The following is a 17255-nucleotide window of genomic DNA, read 5'->3' on the forward strand; positions in this document are numbered from 1 at the left end:
TGAACGACGACGACAACGGAGTGAACCAGGGGGCTGTGAAATTCATTTCCATTAAATTGGGTTTGCGCAGGAAAGCGATTCGTGGCGATGCCAACTTTTACGTCGACATCCACAACCGCCATTGTTGGTTTTGAAGAATTTTAGGTTCTTTGACCCGGGACTGACGTCGAGGTGATTGAGGGAGCTTGAAGGCATTGAAAGGATACAGAGGGGTCTTTAGCCAACGGCATCGCAACGCACGCCACTTCGCTCAACGATCGCTCACCATGGCTCAACTTTTGGACGTGTTCCGCTCTCCATCCCTACCTGAACCTCCGAAAGGGTGGATACCCCCATGGGAGCAGCAGGAGCAACCAACACAGCCTACCCAGGCAGGTGTGCAACTACTTCGGCCCGTCATGGCTGACCCTGTTGTGCCAGGGTCGAGTGAGGTTCCGTCTGGCTCGCTCACGGTATGTGAAATGCTTACCCAAAATGCCTTGAATTGTGTTGAAGGCTTATATGGTATTTGGAAAAGAATAATCAAGAACCGGGGTCAGCAAGTACTCAGCCACCTCCCTCTCCATCCCCGACATCCAATGTGAACGATAATGCGGTGACTACCACCCAACCATCGCCCTCTCCCCCTCCTGCATCTTCAGACACTTCACCGCCAACTTCATCCCAACGAACCCCAGATAATACACCAGAACCATCCCCACCTTCCATTACTCCACCCCCGCGGACAACTCAACGTGTCATCACAACAGTGATTCAGGATGGCCCAACACAAAGGACGATCACGTCTATTGTAGACGTTGTAGTGGATCCAACGCCCGCCCCACGTACTCTGATTAGCTCAACGTCACCGACCGCAACTGCCCTTCCGCAATCCACGACGGAACATTGGGCTCAAACAACAGGAGGGATTGTAGGCATCACAGTCGCCGCGGTGCTGTTCTTTCTGGCGGGTGTGTTTGCGGTGGGATTGTTTGTGGACAACCGTAAAAGGTTCAAGAAACGTGCCAACGAGCAAGACCCCTTTCTTCCCGGAGGTGGTGGCGGCGGTCCAATGGAAACACCTGCCACATCCACCGATACCCTTCTCAGCACACGCCCCCGAAGCCCATATGGAGGTCCATCGCCAATCCCCCCGGTTGGCCTCCCAGGAGAAGGACGACCGACAATCCAAAGGTCACCGTACTATGGATCATCCGCTCCGCACCAAGTTGGGATGTATGCCACGGCTTCTGTACCATATCCAGTTCAACCATTAGTGGATGTGGATTTGACAGTGTCAACGCCTCAACCAGGCAATGGGTATGATGCCGCCGTATTTCCAGCATACCCGGTAACAACCACCGGTTATGTTCCTTATGAACCGGTGATGAGTCCCATACAACCGGCATCGACCGGGTACGATTTGAGCAGCTCAGCACAGGCAGCACAGGCAGATTCCCAAGGATGGGTGCGGCCCGACCCTGTTGTCACAACACACACGAATGAAGAACCATCCGATACGATGGAACGACGATACGAAAAGCATCGATCACTTTATTCGGCGGTTGGGCAGACTTTGTAAGCTTTATGTCATCTGGATATGTTCTGTTTCTAGATAGATTGAACGACTTTGCATAGCAAGTAAATCATTCATAGCTACGTTGTTGGCGTGTTAGACAGGACGTCAAGTGGTTGTAGGATAGACAGATAGATATATTTTGCATGGAATCATATACATGGGTATATGTAGCAGTTGTCACACTTACATAGCAATATTAAGTTTGGCGTTGATGCATTTCGCGAGGGTTTGAGACATTCCAAAGCGAGAGCTACAATGCATATGTGTATACGCAGACAGTGTGTTTCTCAACGGGGAGATGGCCGAGTGGTCTAAGGCGCTAGATTTAGGCTCTAGTATCGAAAGATGCGCGAGTTCGAACCTCGCTCTCCTCATGTTCTTTCAGTAGGATTTTTTTTTGGCGTTCCAGTTTTGGACTATCTCTGCTAGCGATGGCAGCAATATGGCGTCAATACTATGGTCATCAAGCACACCAGAAATATTTCAAATCAATGCAACAGAGACAAAAAGTAGCAACATATGAAGGATCCTGGTTTTGTACGGAATGAAGCATTGCCGATCGTCAGACCCAAACGTCCGCACCGGCTTCTACCCACTATCAAAGTGCCGGGATTCACGTCTAGGTTTTCAGCACAAGTCCATGAGATACCGCGCGCTGGATCCAGCCTGAGCGAAGTGCCACCCTGAATCGTGCCATGAGTGCCAATGTCCCTCTTGCCATGCTTGACAACACGCAGCTCATCGGCCATGACTATTTGCTTTGCATTTTGGCTTTTCATCAGAAAGGGTGACACCAACCAGCTCGCCATTATTCACAAAAAGAAATTCATTTAAAACAAGGCGGATCTCTATTCTCAACATTAACCTTCCCAGAACCTGGGGAGCTTGTTGCCCGGGACAAAGATCCGTTCTACACCATCCTTTGTAATAACCGCCAACCGAATGACACCTCCCGAAGATCCATCCCTCGACATTGCAAGCGCGATAGCTGGATGATGAGATGCACAATTAGATCAATACCTTCAAGAATCAAAAACCATGGGCGATTGCATACCTTTTTTGGTGAAGTCTATGGCTTCGTCTCGGTCCATTCCCTCCCGATATGCTGCATCACAGTACCCGTAGATATAGGTTGACCCAGATCCACCGATCGAGAAAGGTTGTTTGTGAATGGATCCGCCCAAAGGGATGGCGTACACGGAGGGTCCGTCATACTTGTCCCATCCGGCGACGATAATACCCGCTTGCAGTGCGTCCTTGTTCTGGTAGCAAAGTTCTTGGAAGAGGGAGGCTGCTGTGTGGACGCGAGGGCGTTCGCCTTCCTGGACACTGTGAAAGAAACGGCAGCGTTAGAGCCTTGTGATTGAATCTCGGCAACATGATCTCTAGCCACTCTTACGCGTAGAGTTGCAAGTAGTAGTGCACAATATCTGCCACAGCCTGTGTATCTGCAGCACTTCCACTTCGGCAGCAGTAAATCAAGTCGTGGACGGACGTCAGCTTGTCGGTAACACGATTGGCTGTTTGAAAACCAAGTCAGATAAAGGTCAATGCTAGAAAGACAAACAAAAAACAAGTCTATGAGGGGGTTGAGTGGCATACCAATATACGAGCCGGTTGTTGTCCGTGAGTCGGCACCAATGATAACACCATCTGCAAATTGGACGGCCATGATGGTTGTCTGTCGTAAACCAACAATTGAGCTCCTTTGGCATCAATTAAACCTTTTGAGATTCCAGGACTCACCCCGAGGTCCACCTCTCCCGGCTTCAAGCGAGACGTTACTTCCATTGTAAAGAACTTTTAAGAGTCTTGTCCGTCGTTTTGTCCTTTTGATGAGTTTGCGAAACGAGAAAAAGATTGCGAAAAACGAACGCGCTCTTCTAAGTGACGAATGGCCCTCTTGAAATGCGGAGGGGGCATGTTGAATGTGCTAAGCAATAACTTGGCACCTTTGTCTCGCCCAATTCATTTCACCGAATTTATTCAAAACAACTCAAGCATCTCGCAGCGGGAGGTAATTAATTGGACCATAACGGCAAGCAGGCGTGCAGTCTTGGACCCTCCAACATGGACGACCTTGGAGACCTTGCGTGGAAGTCGGCGGGGCTCGCCACAAAACCATCTGCAAGGTCAAACACTCCCCTCAGCCAACTCTCCGCCTCACAATCCGGCTCAAGCACTCCACAAAACCGAACACCACCTTCCTTCTCTCCATCCTCGACTCCTCGAATGGCTGCCGCTACGAGCCCTTTCATTCCTCCTTCTAGCGGACAATATCACAACGGCCTGTCTCCGAGAACTGTGGGTGGAGTCCCAGGCATGGGAACCAGTGGACTGAAACCTGCTGCACCTTTAAATAGCCGCTCGGCGTCTCCGGTACCTCCAGCAGGCGTAAGGCCTGACGACGTTTTCGGTAACTTGGTGTCATTTGGGAGTGGAGCCAAACAGAGTATGGCAAACGTGTCGTTGGAGCAACAGCGACGTGCTCAAGAACAGCAGAGACAACAGCAAACGGCAGCTGGTGGAGTGTCAAACTTTCAACAACCGCATCAGCGGTCTTTTACACCACCTGCACCTGGCGGACAATCATTGAAGGGACAAAGTACGGCCAATCCGTCAACAGCAGCCTTTCTTGATGCTCTTGGGCCAGGACTACCAACAGGATCCGGCAGGAGTAGTGGAGCAAGTACTCCGAGTGGACACAAAACATATGCTGGGGTTCCAACAAAGCATGATTTCTCCGACTTGTTCGGAGATACGTTGAATAAGCCTTCATCGCCCACAGCTCTTCCTGCGCAGAAGTCATCAGGCATGCCAAGTATGAACGTGGGGTTGACTAATGCACAGCCGCACCAACAGCATATTGCAAGCATGAATCTGCAGAGTGGAAATGGTACTGGACAATGGGACCTGGATTTCCTTGCACGCGGACCTTCTTCTAGTCCTGCGAATGTTAATGCAGCTGACGATCCGTTTGACTTGGCATATCTGTCGCAACCCGTATCTACTGGAACTACATCCCGATATGTCACGGAAGATGATAATCCACTTGGTTTACTGGCCCAGCCCGTGTCTGCCATGGCAAAGCCTGTGAGTAAACCGGTACCTGTTTCCGAAGCACCATCGCCGCCCCCAGTGCAAGCACGACCATTATCACCTCCATTATCAACCCCGTCGAATGATAACACCTCACTAGATTTTGGTATTGCTCAGATTATGGACATGGGCTTTGATGATCAGTCCGCCAAGGCCGCGTTGGATGCTACGGGAAACAATGTGTCAGCGGCCATTGACATGCTAGTGCAAAATCGTGAAGCAGAGCAGCAATTGAAGCGGGGATCTCCAACTCGGCAGCAGGGATTACCCTCGCAAAGCGGTGAAGGGCGACCAAATGCACACCGAGTGGCCAAATTTCGCGATGACTATGAAGACGAATCGTCCGACTCGGATTATCCAGGGTCACGTCGTAAAACCCAGGCAGATCACGGTCGCGCACCTAGTGCAGGATCAGACCGGACTGGCTTGACGCAGGAGAAACTTGTGCAGACTGCTACTGCTATTGGTGCGTCCGTTATCAGCAATGCGAAATCCATGCTAGCCTTTTCAAAAAAGAAAATATCGGAGGCGGTTGAACGAGCCCAGTTAGAAAGAGAGAATGCTGCAATTGGGAGGTCAAGGAAGGAAAGCTTTGGACGTGATGGGGATGAGAGCGAATACTACGCAGCGCGAGAAAGGGAAGGTCACCAGCGTTTTAGGGACGAGAGTGACGAGGAGGACGATCTCCGACGACATTCTCCCTACCAGCGGGGGGCAGATGCCCCACTCAGCCGCTTCCGTGATGATTCTTCGGATGAGGAAAATGTGCCAAAGTCGCGTCCACAACCCGCCAAGTCAGCTTCTCCCGCAACCACCCTCTTTCAGCAACATCCACAGTCATCGAGCACTCCTCGAAGACCTTCTACACCCCAGCCCGTGTTTCAAAATCCACCACCTCGCCAACCAACCCCGCCACCACCAGCAGTTGTGGCAACACAGCAGCAACTTAGTGAATCGGACATGCATAAGACGAAAGGGAATGAGTTCTTCAAGCAAGGACAATTTGCAGATGCCGAGACATCCTACTCTGCCGCCATCAATTGTCTTCCTGCTCGCCATTTGAACCTAGTCGCCTTGTACAACAATCGCGCAGCGGCACGCCTGAAAACTGGAAATTATAGAGAAGCGGTGGAAGACTGCAACCAAGTGCACGAATTGGATAAAAAGGACCTGAAGGCCCTGTTGCGGAGAGCCACTGCTTGGGAAGCGTTGGAAAGGTGGGAAAGTGCCCGCGACGATTATCGAATGGTGATGGCGATCGATTCAAGTGTGAAAGCGGCTAGCCAAGGGCTGGCGAGGGCCAACAAAGCGCTACAACCTCCTGAGGTGGCCGCCAAATCGACTCCACCCCCAGCAGTTTCTACTGCATCGAAACCGCAACGAAATGCTTTGGCAGATATGGCTGGTTTCGAAGGTTCATCAAAGTGAGTATCGATCTATCTCGCGCTTCGCAGTCATGCTTGTAAATTAACAGTTACTGTAGACCCATGGATCCGTACGTTGCGAATGCGGTGAATACAGCCGTCCAAAAACTACGCGAACAAAATCAGCAATCCGAAGATGAGGAAGCTATGAAGCTCGCTCTTAAGGACCAAATTGACGATCAGGTAGCATTTAATGGGTATGGTATATATAGAGTGGACATGTATTCATTCTTTATAACTCCACTTAGATTAATCGTTGGAGACGCGGTAAAGAGGATAATCTCCGAGCGCTTCTCTCATCCCTCGACTTGGTTCTCTGGCCTGAACTCCAGTGGAAAACAATCAACCTCTCAGAGTTGATAACCCCTCAACAGGTCAAAGTGAAGTACATGAGAGCAGTTGGGAGGGTTCATCCTGACAAGGTGACTACAACTTTTCTTTTGGTCCTGGGTTGAGCCGGTCTCTAATTGTTATCTTTACTCCAGTTAAGCCAAGATTCTTCAGTTGAGCATCGATTGATTGCGAATGCGGTATTTAGCACGTTGAATAAAGGGTGGGATGCGTTTAAAGCGCAGAATGGGATAAATTAGATGTGATTGATTGTGCAAAATATTTTTATTGGACCTCGCCAAAGGATCAATGGCCTTTGTGTTTCTTCGATTCATTTATACGGTTCAGTCACAGCGATGCAAGAAGGTCTGATATAAAAGTACAAATATTACATGAAGAACCCATCACACCACCTGAACACCGTCCCTTCGCAGAAACACAGAATCGCCATCGTTTGTCCCCTGCAACCTAGATCCAGTCCAAGTCCTGCCGCGACGGTCGTTCGAAGTCACCAGATAGTGCAATTGGTCGTCCAGAATTGCTTCTGACTGTTTAGACAATTAACAAATTGTCAAAATTAAGCAACAGTATGATGATAGATTACGTACATCTCTGAGGCCACCAACAAATCGATTGAGTTTTGAAAAGAGCTGCCGTGCAGACGTAAGATTGATGTTCGTTGGGAGATTGGGGGGCTGGCTTGACATATTGTATGAAGGTTTTACTGTGGAGGAAGTCGGAGCGGAGTCTGTCCGCATATTATTGGTCGTTTCGTGGGCGCTGGGCAATGGATTCGTTGGCGACGTTGTCCATTTTGATGGTGGGACCTGGAGTTGCTATACCAAACAATAGCAGCATCAGATTCGTATGCAAGGAAATCGGGCATAGTCGAATAGGGCCATCCTACCTCTTGATCCGATTTGCCTAACATGGTTCGGATCTGGCTTTTACGTCTTTCGTCAGCCAATGCCACTCGCTCCTCAAGGAAGCGTTTACGTTCTTGCTCTAAACGTTTGCGTTCGGCTTCGAGCTGCGTGAATCAACCATCAAAAATAAAATTCGCTTATTGACCATTCCTTCAGAGCGCAAACCTCGGTTTTTTTGGCTTCTAAAGCTAACTTGGCTTCTTCTGCTTCCGAATGGAATTGGTGGGCTTGCTGCCGTTCCTTCACTGTGAAAATCTTCAGATGGCTGGTAGTGACGGCTCGCTCAAAAGCTAATATACCTGCAACATCCCTCATGCCTACCGCCTCCCTTACGGCTCGCTCAGTAGCATCCCGTCCTGCCTCGAACAAACTTCTTTCTGCATCCAATTGGGCTCTAAGGGCATCTAATCGTAATCTTTCTGCTCTGAGAGCGGCAGCTTCTTTGTGAATATCCGTGAGGCGCGAATGCAGGTTGTGAGTTTCGCGATCGAGAATCAACCGATCTGCCGGTGCAGCGTGAGAGGTATGTCTTAGATGAGAAATGCGTTCACGGACTCACCAGCGTGTAGTTGGGTTTCTTCTCGCGCACGTAATTGCTCTACCTCGCGCTCAAGCTCCACCACTGCGTGCTTTTGGGATTCTATGGTTGCTCTTTCCATAGCCAGAACTTTTCGTTCCTATTTGCACAACAAATGTGAGTACCTCAGCAAGCGCTCATCGGCCATATGCCGACTGACCTCTGCGATTTGTTGCGTGATTCTGCGCCTCTCTAACGCCCATTCTTCCTTGGATTTCAGGAATTCTACGCGTTCGGTATGGAGTTGCGCAAGTGTCTCGTCTTTATCCGCTTTGAGTTCTGCCTAAAAAGCAGCACACAAATCTGTCATGTCTCCCGCGTCAACTTCACATCAGGAATGTTCTAAATACCATGTGGGCCTCCAATCTCGCTCTTTCCTCAACAATCCGTCTTCGCTCTTCTTCCTGATGCTTTTTCGCCTCCCACATGTTGTTCTCCATGGTTTTAACCAGATCTTGGATCTATGTTGAATTTTAGTCATTGTCAAGTGCAAAAAGGGTAGCGGTGGATACAACCTTGACTCGTTCTTCATCAAGTTCGCGTTGTTGGTCAATCAAGTGCTTTTGCATCTGTCACAAGAATAGACGTTAATGCTAAAGGGATGATACTGGACGATATTTATATCATACTTCATTGATCTGACGCTCCCGTGCTTGGAAAGATGCTTCACGTTCCTGGCCGTGAAGGGGAATAACATTAGGCATTCGCTCACCAAACCGAAAAGTGATCTGACACGCCATGTACCTTTACACTATAGGAATGATCGCTTTCTAGTCGCTGCTGCATAGAGTCCACGAATCGAGAGCTATCCGCAATCTTTTCAGCCAGCATCTCCAATTGCCGTGCGCCTTCTGCATTGGAAATCACTTTGGACATCTAGATCCACCTGTCAGTGTGCGCCTTTTTGGATTGTAAACTGAGTAGCCAAATGCGACCTCTTTAAGATGCTCCTGTTTTATATCTGCAAGAGCTCGGTCATGTTCTACAGCTGCCTTTTGAAGTTCCAATACCACGCGCCTATCCATCTGCACATGAAGGTGAGAACAGCGGAATAATGAAGATTATAATAAGCTACGCACATCTTCCTTCAATACAGCTTTGATCCGGTCAATCTCAACCGCATGTGCTTCTTTGATGCTGGATACAAGCGCGGCATTCTCTTCTTCGATCTTTTTCTTTTCTGCAGAGCATTGATCGTACAAGGTCGCGCGCTCCTCGCAAAACTATCATTTCTTTTAGGATATTTGATGATTTAGCATTCTGGTAGGTCACGCTCGCAACTAACCTTGGTCTGTATCTCTTTTAACTGGAGAGTCTTGTCTTGGAGCTCATTTTGTGTTGATTGAAGCTAAACGAAAGCGTTCAGCGTCGGGGTTGGGCCGTAGGCATTCAGCATAATGAAGCGATCACCTTTGTCTTTAAATCTTCTTCCACCGATTGACGCTCCCTTTCTACCTCCTTTAAGCGGGTCTCTGCTTCTGCCAACTGCTGTCTCAGTTGGCTGACTTCTTCTGTCGCACGAGAAGCCCACTATGTATTAGATGTGAATCAGAACAGCGCCAGCAACAGTGGTACCTTGTCCTAAAGAGGATCTGCCCCCTTCCTTGCCCCTCGATTTTGTTCTGTCACGGTCAACCAGCGTCGTGGACGCTGTCCGCGCCATTGGCTTTCTCGCCAGTATAGGTTCAGACGTCGTTGCATCTGTTTCACTCAATTCTACATCCTGGACTTCGCTCTCTTCTACACTTTCTAGGGGAGAGGATTCTTCCTCCTCTTCTTCATCGTTGGCTTTGTCATCTATTGCACTTAGATCAGCGATAGAAGAAAGGGAGGTGTCGGTGCGGACGAGCTTGTGCTGGTTGATGGATGGCGCAGATTTTGGTGCGGGCTGCGTTTGCAAACGATCAGCACCCCAGTTTATTAGCACTGTGAAGAGAATAATCACCTGTTGTGATAAAGGTTTTGATTCTGTGGAAGTACTACTTTGTGTCAAGCGTGGCTCCTTTGTTGTGACCGGAATGGTTTTCTATCCATCTTGTGCGTAAGTAAACTGATAAGAAAAACTGCTGCTTTAGTAGGTACCTTTGGCGAGGATGGAATAGAAGTATCCACATCATGTTGTTTCGCTGGATTCAAAGCAGCTATAAATCGATTGGTGATTACCGGAAACGCTACCATCTAGAGCAAAATTGTAAATACCAGATGATGGGGTTGCTGGTGGTAGATGCGCTGGAACCGCTGCTCGCGGTACTGCAGGATTTGGCTCCTGCTTAACTATACTGGGCTTCGCGTCCAAAACTGCATGGCATGACCATTAGTTGCAATCAATGATGAGATCTACGAAAGATCTACCCACACGGAAGATTGATACGACGTGGTTCGGGTGCTGATGATAGTCCAAAATTAGCACATTTGCATTAGCCATTCCTCAATGACCTACTCAAATGAAAGATGCCCACCTGTTTCTGCAATGATGGGAGTGGGTGGCTCCTCTGCGAGTGTGACTTGGTTAGTCACCGTTCAACAGTACTGTCGGAATACTGAAACACACCTCTACGAGGCCTCCCTGCTCGACGAGGTCCAGATGCTTCTAAAAGAAAGGCAGGGACAAATTCATCGTCATCGCTGGCTGCCGCTTTTGGTTTTGACGTTGTGCCTTGCTGGGTTGCTGATACTGGACGAACTGGGTCTGGCATAGCGGCAGGAACAGTTTTCGTAACTGGTGTAGCGTTCCTACCAGTGTCTGCCATAGCAGGGACAGTTTTCACAACTGGAGTAGCGTTCCTACCAGTGTCTACCATAGCGGCAGGGACAGTTTTTATAACTGGTGTAGCGCTCCTACCAGTGTCGGCGACTGTTGTGGAAGCACTACTTGCGGCAGCCCTTTTCTCCCAGGGTAAGAGGGGCTTTCGTGCCGCACCGGTATTCACCGCATTTTTTGACAGGTCAGCTTGTTCATCGTTCTGTGGCTTCTCTTCCGCACGCTGCCGTGGGCGACCGGCAAATCCCATGGAATCTCCCGCAAGACCTGTGGATAGCACTTTTTGACTGGGCGGAAATCCGACACCTGACTCATTTTGGCTAGATGGAGCAGTCAAGGGTTCTGTTCGCTTAAAAGCTGTGGTCAAATCCGGAGCTAAAGAGGGTAATAAAGAAGACTAATGAGCTGGGAAAACGTACGGAGACGCCTTTGCAAAACCCTTTCCTACCTTCTTTTGGTATGGGAGAGTTAGTTCTTGGGTTTATTGTTACACCCGTGGATTCCTTTATTGCGTTTCCCGCAGGTTGTTTTGAAATTTTGAACAAATCAGCATCCAAATCATCCATATCCTCCAATCCCTTAAGAATATCATCAACATTATTCGCATCGGTTGACGCTAAAGGCTTATTTGTGGCTAATGAAACAGGTTGAGGAATGGAAAACGAAGGTCTCGCATGATTTCCCGAGCTGGCGCTTGATGAAGGCCGCGGCGATGACGTTGATGCCGACGGCAAGGATGTTTTGGCAGCCGGAAATGAAGACGTCGCTGCCTTGCCATCAAAATGCTCAGCTGAATATGTCCCGTTAGACCGCAAAACGCAAACCCCTCCTTACTGGGGCTGTTTCCCCTGATTTGAATGCTCCATGTTCTAATGAACAAAAAGTTTATACATGTCCATAAATGAATTGAAACCTCCATTAGGTCACCTTTATTGTCTTTCTTGGCGGTTACGCTATTTGGCTTTCGTTTTCTCTCTTCATTATCGCTGCTGAGCAGCAAGTCATCCAGATCCTCGTCATCAAAATCAAAGTCCAAGCCGGATTTCTTCTTATTTTCTCCTTCAGATGACTGCTTTCCAATCGGTGGAGGTGGCCAGCTCATGGTGCTCATCTACACATGTAAGCAGGTGGATAGGATTGAAGCCTGATATGATCAAGTTTTGTTATGTAAGATCTACGCGTGAAATCGCGTGCTTAGCAACATCGGTGGCTGTGCAATCTCTTTTTCCAGTTGAGGAGGCCCTCAGCCTTTCAGCACAGCGTCTACCAAAGTCATCCTTTAAGCAAAGGGCAAACCGAATCAACTCAAATGCAACAACGATGGAACAAACGACGATAATAATAATACTATCGACAGGATGCGGCATCCTTCTCCTCGTCCTCATAGTACTGGCGGTTCTCTTGCGCAAGAGAAACGCTTCTTCAGCTGCGAAATCACAACGTTACGTCCATCTCGAGGACGCATCCACGCTCCCTATGGATAAAGTGCGAGTTGTGGCTGAAGAGGACGATGTGAAAGAAGCAGGACATCGCTCAGGTGCAAATTCGCAATTACCGTCGTTTTTAGTGGATCAGGAAGAACTACCGAGCTATACGGTGATCAAAGCCTTTGAGAAGCGAAAGAGGGATGACATGATATTAACGGTGGGAGACAAGGTCACTATCTCAATGGTAAGCTCAGCTCTAAAGTCTTTGAGAAAAGTCGAATAACTGTATCATTGTGTCTTACAATATCCTCATTTCAAAGACATTCACTGATGGCTGGTGTCATGGCTACAATCATACCACGCATACAATGGGCATGTTTCCAATCTCTTCTGTTGCGGTAATTGATAGAAAGCATAGTAAATCCAAGCCGCGGCAAGCATCAAATGAAGAAGCAAATTCTCCTGAGAGTAATAGTTCTGCCACCCTTACGTCTCCCGAAACGCCATCATCAGTTAACGAAGTTCACCCGCCGACCCAAAAACCGGAGAAGGGCAAGCTGTTGTTCTCAATGGTGCCCCCAGAGCAAGCCATGGAGATTGTAGCTGAGTCATTGAGTGCCGAGCGGCGAGCACATTACTTTGAAACTATGCTCCGGGATGCGAAAGCAACTCCATCGCCGAAAAGTGAAGAGTTGGACCCGTTGGAAAATCAACTTCGTGCATCGATGGAGGGAGCCGCTGGTCAGGAAAGCCGGGCCAAGCTGGCGTGGCGTAAGCTCAGAGTGGGCTGGAAAGATGCTGTTCGCAAACAATTAAGTGATGGTTATGATGATTGGCTTGCTCAAAAGGAGAAGTTTGATATTTGGGGTTTCATGGCGGACAACTACAGAGTTGACAACGGTGAAGGGTGGAGCGGCTCAGATGATGCATAAGACGGGCAGGCAGTACTGACCTTTTATTTTGTGTTATATATATATCGGCGTTGTATAGTTCAGCTTTATAGCCGAGGCCGTTTTGTAGAACATTCGTGTACCCACGTACGTGATAGGTTTGTCGAAGGCGTACGGTTTACCATCGTGTGGGTAGCCTCCTTTGGGTGTAGTGCTTCGTCGGCTTCGGCCGGTCCTTGATCGAAATTTGGCTTGAACGCGAATGTACTGTACATGTTGACTCGATTGATCCAGTGCTATGAAGGGATAATTGAGGGCGAGTTCCGGATTGGGCCGTCCAGTAGAGAAGGTTAAGAAGTGTAGTGAGGGTGACTTATCATTTTTAAGCCAGTAGAATAGTCTCCTTTATCGTGTATTCCATAGCCGCAGTTCATGCAGTTCAACTGTTCAAACGTTATAAAGGCCGGGTAGTGTAAACATTGTGACTACAGTACATGCCCTGCACCCAGGAAAACGCGCTCAAAGAAACAGTTGGCAGGATTCTTTGTCTCCATCCTCTTAACCGGCCCGTAACATGAACCAAATACCTCTGACCTCCTGGACCAAAGACGAATGTGAGAGCACTCGTAATCACGACGTCCGCTCTCCATCCTATCACTTAACCCCCATTTACACATCAAATGATGTCGTCGTGGTCAACAAGCCCTAGTGATCTCTGCTTGGGCGGGGAGTATAGCCACAGCTGAGAAGTCTAGTTGAGAGTTGACAAGCGCATGTAGAGATCGAAGATTTTGCCATACACTGGACCACGAAACCAGTGGTATTACACACAAGGCCGCTCGTGCAATAAGCCGGGTGTTCAAAGCTAGCAGAACCTTCAAACCGTATTTGGCGTTTAATATGGGGAACAATCGACGAATTTTCAACATGCACAAACAACTTGATGCAAAAAGAGAAGAGATCGTTGATTCGGAACTTCACACATTCGTAAAACAACAACGAAAGAAGAATCAGTCAGTGAAAAGTTTTCGTTGCATTGACAAGACAAAGTAGCTACTGCTCCGGACATGCATCTCTAATAAAGCGGAGAACGCTGATTATTCGCACCACTCATTCAATCCTTTACCTGGCAAAAAAGCCCTACCTCAGTAATCGTGTTGGGAAAGCGCGACTGGTGATAGATTAACATTCCAAGCTGATCCTGATCCCTTTGAAAACATGCTGGCGGAATGGAAATTGCTCTGACCTTTGACAGGCTTGAGTAGTCGTCGGAAATCATTGAAGGGACGCCGTTAATAACTATGATATAACACCCTTGGTAAGGATATATAATATTAGTGTAATTTGAAGAACAATGGCTTTTGTGCGGCGAGCTGCTGTCGAAGTCTGAGCGATGCAGACGATGAGAGACATGACTCGTATACAGACTTTGTCTAACCAGCTTCGATGGTGCGCACTGTAGCGTATGAGCCTCTTACTAAAGGAGAAACGTAGTTGGCAACTGCAAAACATTGGGTTTGTGTAATCCATGACCTCGTCAGAATATTTTCCACTCGAGCCCCCTCTCCTTTCATCGTTCCAGTTCGATTAAGAGGGCGACGACGACTACAAGGAGAAATGTAGTAAGGCGGTAGAAAACTATCGTAATGGGACCTAGATGTCAAAAAAAAGGAAAAAAACCTCAGAGTAATGGCAGTTTCGCTGTCTGCAACCGTTTAAATTCAAACCCATCTTGGTAGTCGTAATTACACCTGCATATAAACTGAATGTGAGGTAAATTTAACCTTAATTTGATCGCTTTAATATGTCCTTTAAAGGCTAATCCCTAATTAATCTTATTTTCAGCAGTTTCTTTAGTGCGGAGCCGATGGGTATTGGCACTAGCACCCGCACCAGGGATTGAACCGGCGACAACCAGTTCGGAAAAGCTAATCTAACTAAACTACGCTACGCTACCGCTGGAACACCCCTGCTGAACACCTCTGGTCTACCGTGCCCATCCAACATTGATTGCACGATCGTTAGCATATTACAGGTTGCCAGCGTATCTCGGTTCCAGTAGCGCATTCTCGACGTCCAGTCTTGCTGCAAACAGTTAGGGTTGGTACAACCCAGCAATCCATGGACTTTTTCAATCTTGCCTTCGCGTCACCGCCAAGGTCTTGAATGAGGTCATTCTTTGAAGCCTTTCTCGACAAACTCAGATGAGGAACAGCGAGGGCAAACAGATGAGGTCTTGTATTCGTCGAGAAGAAAGCAGTTGATCCTGTTCCACTTAAAGAGGGTGCGCCAACCTTTCATCTTTGATGAGGTCTGAAATCTCGCAGTTCGACCGGCATCACTCCAATCACCCATCACAATGGTAAAGTTCCCAAACTTGTTGCGCATGTTGCTTATGAGGTCTGATTCACTCTTCTGACGGTTTATAAATGCATGCCACTTCCACCGCATGTGGGCAGGATGCAAATAGAAGTCCTTGCGGCAGTTCCAGTCGGCACGGCGAACGAGGAGATAGCGAGTAAAGTCCATGAGGTTCATCGTCTTGTGAGATGGTATTCGTGATTCTATGAGGTCAATACCGCCGGCTTTCATCTGCTGCCGTTCTTTTGCAAATCGACGGCTTCCGGTCTCCATGGCTCGCTGGTTGGCAGTGTAGCGAAACGTACCATTGCCGTCTTGGCAGTAGAGAATGTCATGCTTGTTTGGGTCGATAACAATGACATTCTCTGCTGCTCGACAAGCAGGTAAGTTTTTCTCCACATAAAGTGCTGTCACCTCAGCTGTAAGAGTTGTTGCTGACTTTTTCCCACCACTGCGCTTCCCATACTTGTCTGCTTCTGGGTGCTTTAGGTATACAGACACCGAGGTTCCATCCATGGTGATCGAGCCTTCAAACTGCATACCGCGGCGAGTGATACAGTGCATCAGATAAGTCATATGCACTGTATCAGCCGGCTTATAATATGATATACCCAGCTTATAATATGATATACCCGGCTTATAATATGATATTAATAAGCCGTATTGAAGTGTTTGCCCAATGCATTGGAGTGTTTCAAAGTGTTTCAAAGTGTTTCGAGTCTTCCAAGGTGTTTGTCCAAGTCCGGGACTATTGATGAAGGGATGTGCGCATCTACGCCGAAAATTTTCTCTGACATACATGTAAAGTTTTATGCATCTAATATTTCGCGTGTCCAAACTCCACCTAATTCAAAGTCAACACTGGTTCTAACTTGACATTCACTTCTTCTCAAGACTCCATGGTTCGTTTCCCTTGGGCGGTTCATTTGGTGATTTTACTTGAGCAAATTCTTGCCACTAGGTTCAAATGCCACACTTTATGAAATCACTTTATCTTGGGACTCCATCTCTCCACCTTCCTTTACTGATGGTACTCGGGAGACCTTCAGTCTCAACACTTTTCGTTGTTTGCGGTAGATTGTGGAAATCTCCATCACTTGGTCTTCTGTATATCCTGCCTCCATCAGCCCCTGCTTGACGTCATCCACCAAAGCACTTAGCTTCTCCTCTACTAGTGATGCCACATACATATTTGAACCATCTTCGCCTATGATTGTCCTCACATCCTTCTTAACCATTTTCCTTTCAATTGCCTCCTTTCTACGGCGATTCGTTGTTACGACTGCTTGGTGCATCTCATTGTCAACTGTGAGTTGGTAGAACCTCTTCATCTCATTTAGCTCTTCTTCACTTGCTCGCCTCATCATTTTCTCCATTGTTAATTGCAGCTGTATTCGAATGTTGTATATGGAATCATTTTTGAAAAGAAGGCTTCGAGCTGGGGAGACCGGTGACCCTCTTTTATAAACGGAAAAGGAACTCTCCCATCTTATCGATATGATGGCCTTCTTTTATGTCCCATCTGATCCATATGTTTCCTTATGTTTCCTTTGAAGAATAATGATTCTATCGATACTTTCCCTCATATTTCATGTGACCTTTCTATCAACAGTAACCTTTCGCAAAAAAGGGAAACTAATGGAGATGCTGGAAAAAATCCTAGAACTAGGGCTTTTTCGCAACATGCCCATTTTCGCTCACTGCTCCACAAAAACAGCTCTAGAATCCTAGCCCTTTTTTTGCCCGGTCTTCTCTACTTTTCAAAAAATTTTCATTTTTTTTTTTCAAAATTGAAATTTGATTCCATTTGTGAGATTTGACCCGGGAAATGGGCTAGAATGGCTAGGATTCTTGTCTTTCGCTATGTAGGGTATTTTATACTACTAATAAATAAATATATAT

At 47.7% G+C, this 17255-nt stretch overlaps 7 protein-coding genes and 1 non-coding gene across 8 annotated transcripts; 4 read left to right on the forward strand and 4 right to left on the reverse strand.

The window, feature by feature from the left end:
- Positions 1 to 83: 83 nt before the first annotated feature.
- SPPG_02186 (uncharacterized protein) lies at positions 84 to 1737 on the forward strand. Its single transcript, XM_016750483.1, has 2 exons — positions 84 to 452; positions 518 to 1737. Exons 1-2 carry the CDS (start codon positions 267 to 269, stop codon positions 1559 to 1561), a joined length of 1230 nt encoding a protein of 409 aa, XP_016611164.1. The 5' UTR covers positions 84 to 266; the 3' UTR covers positions 1562 to 1737.
- Positions 1738 to 1850: 113 nt separating this feature from the next.
- On the forward strand, positions 1851 to 1932 carry SPPG_10047. Its single transcript has one exon. It is a non-coding gene; the product is annotated as a tRNA-Leu (tRNA).
- A 342-nt stretch (positions 1933 to 2274) lies between these two features.
- On the reverse strand, positions 2275 to 3447 carry SPPG_02187 (proteasome core particle subunit beta 1). The gene is made up of 5 exons (XM_016750484.1): positions 3305 to 3447; positions 3161 to 3239; positions 2958 to 3078; positions 2613 to 2887; positions 2275 to 2546 (listed from the first exon to the last, which is right to left on the reverse strand). The coding sequence occupies exons 1-5, from the start codon at positions 3347 to 3349 to the stop codon at positions 2419 to 2421; spliced, it is 648 nt and encodes a 215-aa protein (XP_016611165.1). The 5' UTR covers positions 3350 to 3447; the 3' UTR covers positions 2275 to 2418.
- A 36-nt stretch (positions 3448 to 3483) lies between these two features.
- On the forward strand, positions 3484 to 6852 carry SPPG_02188 (uncharacterized protein). Its single transcript, XM_016750485.1, has 4 exons — positions 3484 to 6081; positions 6141 to 6264; positions 6330 to 6503; positions 6567 to 6852. The coding sequence occupies exons 1-4, from the start codon at positions 3629 to 3631 to the stop codon at positions 6669 to 6671; spliced, it is 2856 nt and encodes a 951-aa protein (XP_016611166.1). The 5' UTR covers positions 3484 to 3628; the 3' UTR covers positions 6672 to 6852.
- SPPG_02189 (uncharacterized protein) lies at positions 6673 to 11785 on the reverse strand. Its single transcript, XM_016750486.1, has 25 exons — positions 11603 to 11785; positions 11510 to 11544; positions 11124 to 11445; positions 10466 to 11050; positions 10374 to 10406; positions 10271 to 10300; positions 10114 to 10212; positions 9997 to 10055; positions 9860 to 9940; positions 9490 to 9802; positions 9325 to 9425; positions 9200 to 9262; positions 8994 to 9137; positions 8850 to 8939; positions 8659 to 8790; positions 8544 to 8588; positions 8430 to 8483; positions 8265 to 8375; positions 8075 to 8197; positions 7897 to 8014; positions 7637 to 7840; positions 7503 to 7582; positions 7319 to 7441; positions 7020 to 7247; positions 6673 to 6959 (listed from the first exon to the last, which is right to left on the reverse strand). Exons 1-25 carry the CDS (start codon positions 11775 to 11777, stop codon positions 6816 to 6818), a joined length of 3492 nt encoding a protein of 1163 aa, XP_016611167.1. The 5' UTR covers positions 11778 to 11785; the 3' UTR covers positions 6673 to 6815.
- A 210-nt stretch (positions 11786 to 11995) lies between these two features.
- On the forward strand, positions 11996 to 13509 carry SPPG_02190 (uncharacterized protein; the record flags this gene model as incomplete). Its single annotated transcript, XM_016750487.1, has 2 exons — positions 11996 to 12346; positions 12423 to 13509. 2 exons carry the CDS (start codon positions 11996 to 11998, stop codon positions 13032 to 13034), a joined length of 963 nt encoding a protein of 320 aa, XP_016611168.1. The 3' UTR covers positions 13035 to 13509.
- A 1655-nt stretch (positions 13510 to 15164) lies between these two features.
- On the reverse strand, positions 15165 to 15869 carry SPPG_02191 (uncharacterized protein; the record flags this gene model as incomplete). The annotated part of the gene is made up of 1 exon (XM_016750488.1): positions 15165 to 15869. One exon carries the CDS (start codon positions 15867 to 15869, stop codon positions 15165 to 15167), a length of 705 nt encoding a protein of 234 aa, XP_016611169.1.
- Positions 15870 to 16330: 461 nt separating this feature from the next.
- Positions 16331 to 16729, reverse strand: SPPG_02192 (uncharacterized protein; the record flags this gene model as incomplete). The annotated part of the gene is made up of 1 exon (XM_016750489.1): positions 16331 to 16729. One exon carries the CDS (start codon positions 16727 to 16729, stop codon positions 16331 to 16333), a length of 399 nt encoding a protein of 132 aa, XP_016611170.1.
- Positions 16730 to 17255: the final 526 nt, after the last annotated feature.

The sequence above is a fragment of the Spizellomyces punctatus genome, assembly GCF_000182565.1.
Source record: "Spizellomyces punctatus DAOM BR117 chromosome Unknown supercont1.3, whole genome shotgun sequence".
In the NCBI taxonomy this organism is placed as follows: domain Eukaryota; kingdom Fungi; phylum Chytridiomycota; class Chytridiomycetes; order Spizellomycetales; family Spizellomycetaceae; genus Spizellomyces; species Spizellomyces punctatus.

Excerpts from the sequence above, each read along its gene's own strand:
- SPPG_02186 (XM_016750483.1), top strand. The coding sequence starts at position 267 with ATGGCTCAACTTTTGGACGTGTTCCGCTCTCCATCCCTACCTGAACCT. Across the intron at positions 453-517 it reads TTCCGTCTGGCTCGCTCACG|AATAATCAAGAACCGGGGTC; the intron begins GTATGTGAAATG and ends TATTTGGAAAAG.
- SPPG_02187 (XM_016750484.1), bottom strand. The coding sequence starts at position 3,349 with ATGGAAGTAACGTCTCGCTTGAAGCCGGGAGAGGTGGACCTCGGG. Across the intron at positions 3,079-3,160 it reads AACAACCGGCTCGTATATTG|CCAATCGTGTTACCGACAAG; the intron begins GTATGCCACTCA and ends GTTTTCAAACAG. Across the intron at positions 2,888-2,957 it reads TACTACTTGCAACTCTACGC|TGTCCAGGAAGGCGAACGCC; the intron begins GTAAGAGTGGCT and ends TTTCTTTCACAG.
- SPPG_02188 (XM_016750485.1), top strand. The coding sequence starts at position 3,629 with ATGGACGACCTTGGAGACCTTGCGTGGAAGTCGGCGGGGCTCGCCACA. Across the intron at positions 6,082-6,140 it reads GGTTTCGAAGGTTCATCAAA|ACCCATGGATCCGTACGTTG; the intron begins GTGAGTATCGAT and ends CAGTTACTGTAG. Across the intron at positions 6,504-6,566 it reads GGAGGGTTCATCCTGACAAG|TTAAGCCAAGATTCTTCAGT; the intron begins GTGACTACAACT and ends TCTTTACTCCAG.
- SPPG_02189 (XM_016750486.1), bottom strand. The coding sequence starts at position 11,777 with ATGAGCTGGCCACCTCCACCGATTGGAAAGCAGTCATCTGAAGGAGAA. Across the intron at positions 10,407-10,465 it reads AGCAGGGAGGCCTCGTAGAG|AGGAGCCACCCACTCCCATC; the intron begins GTGTGTTTCAGT and ends TCACACTCGCAG. Across the intron at positions 9,941-9,996 it reads CTATTCCATCCTCGCCAAAG|AAAACCATTCCGGTCACAAC; the intron begins GTACCTACTAAA and ends CAAGATGGATAG.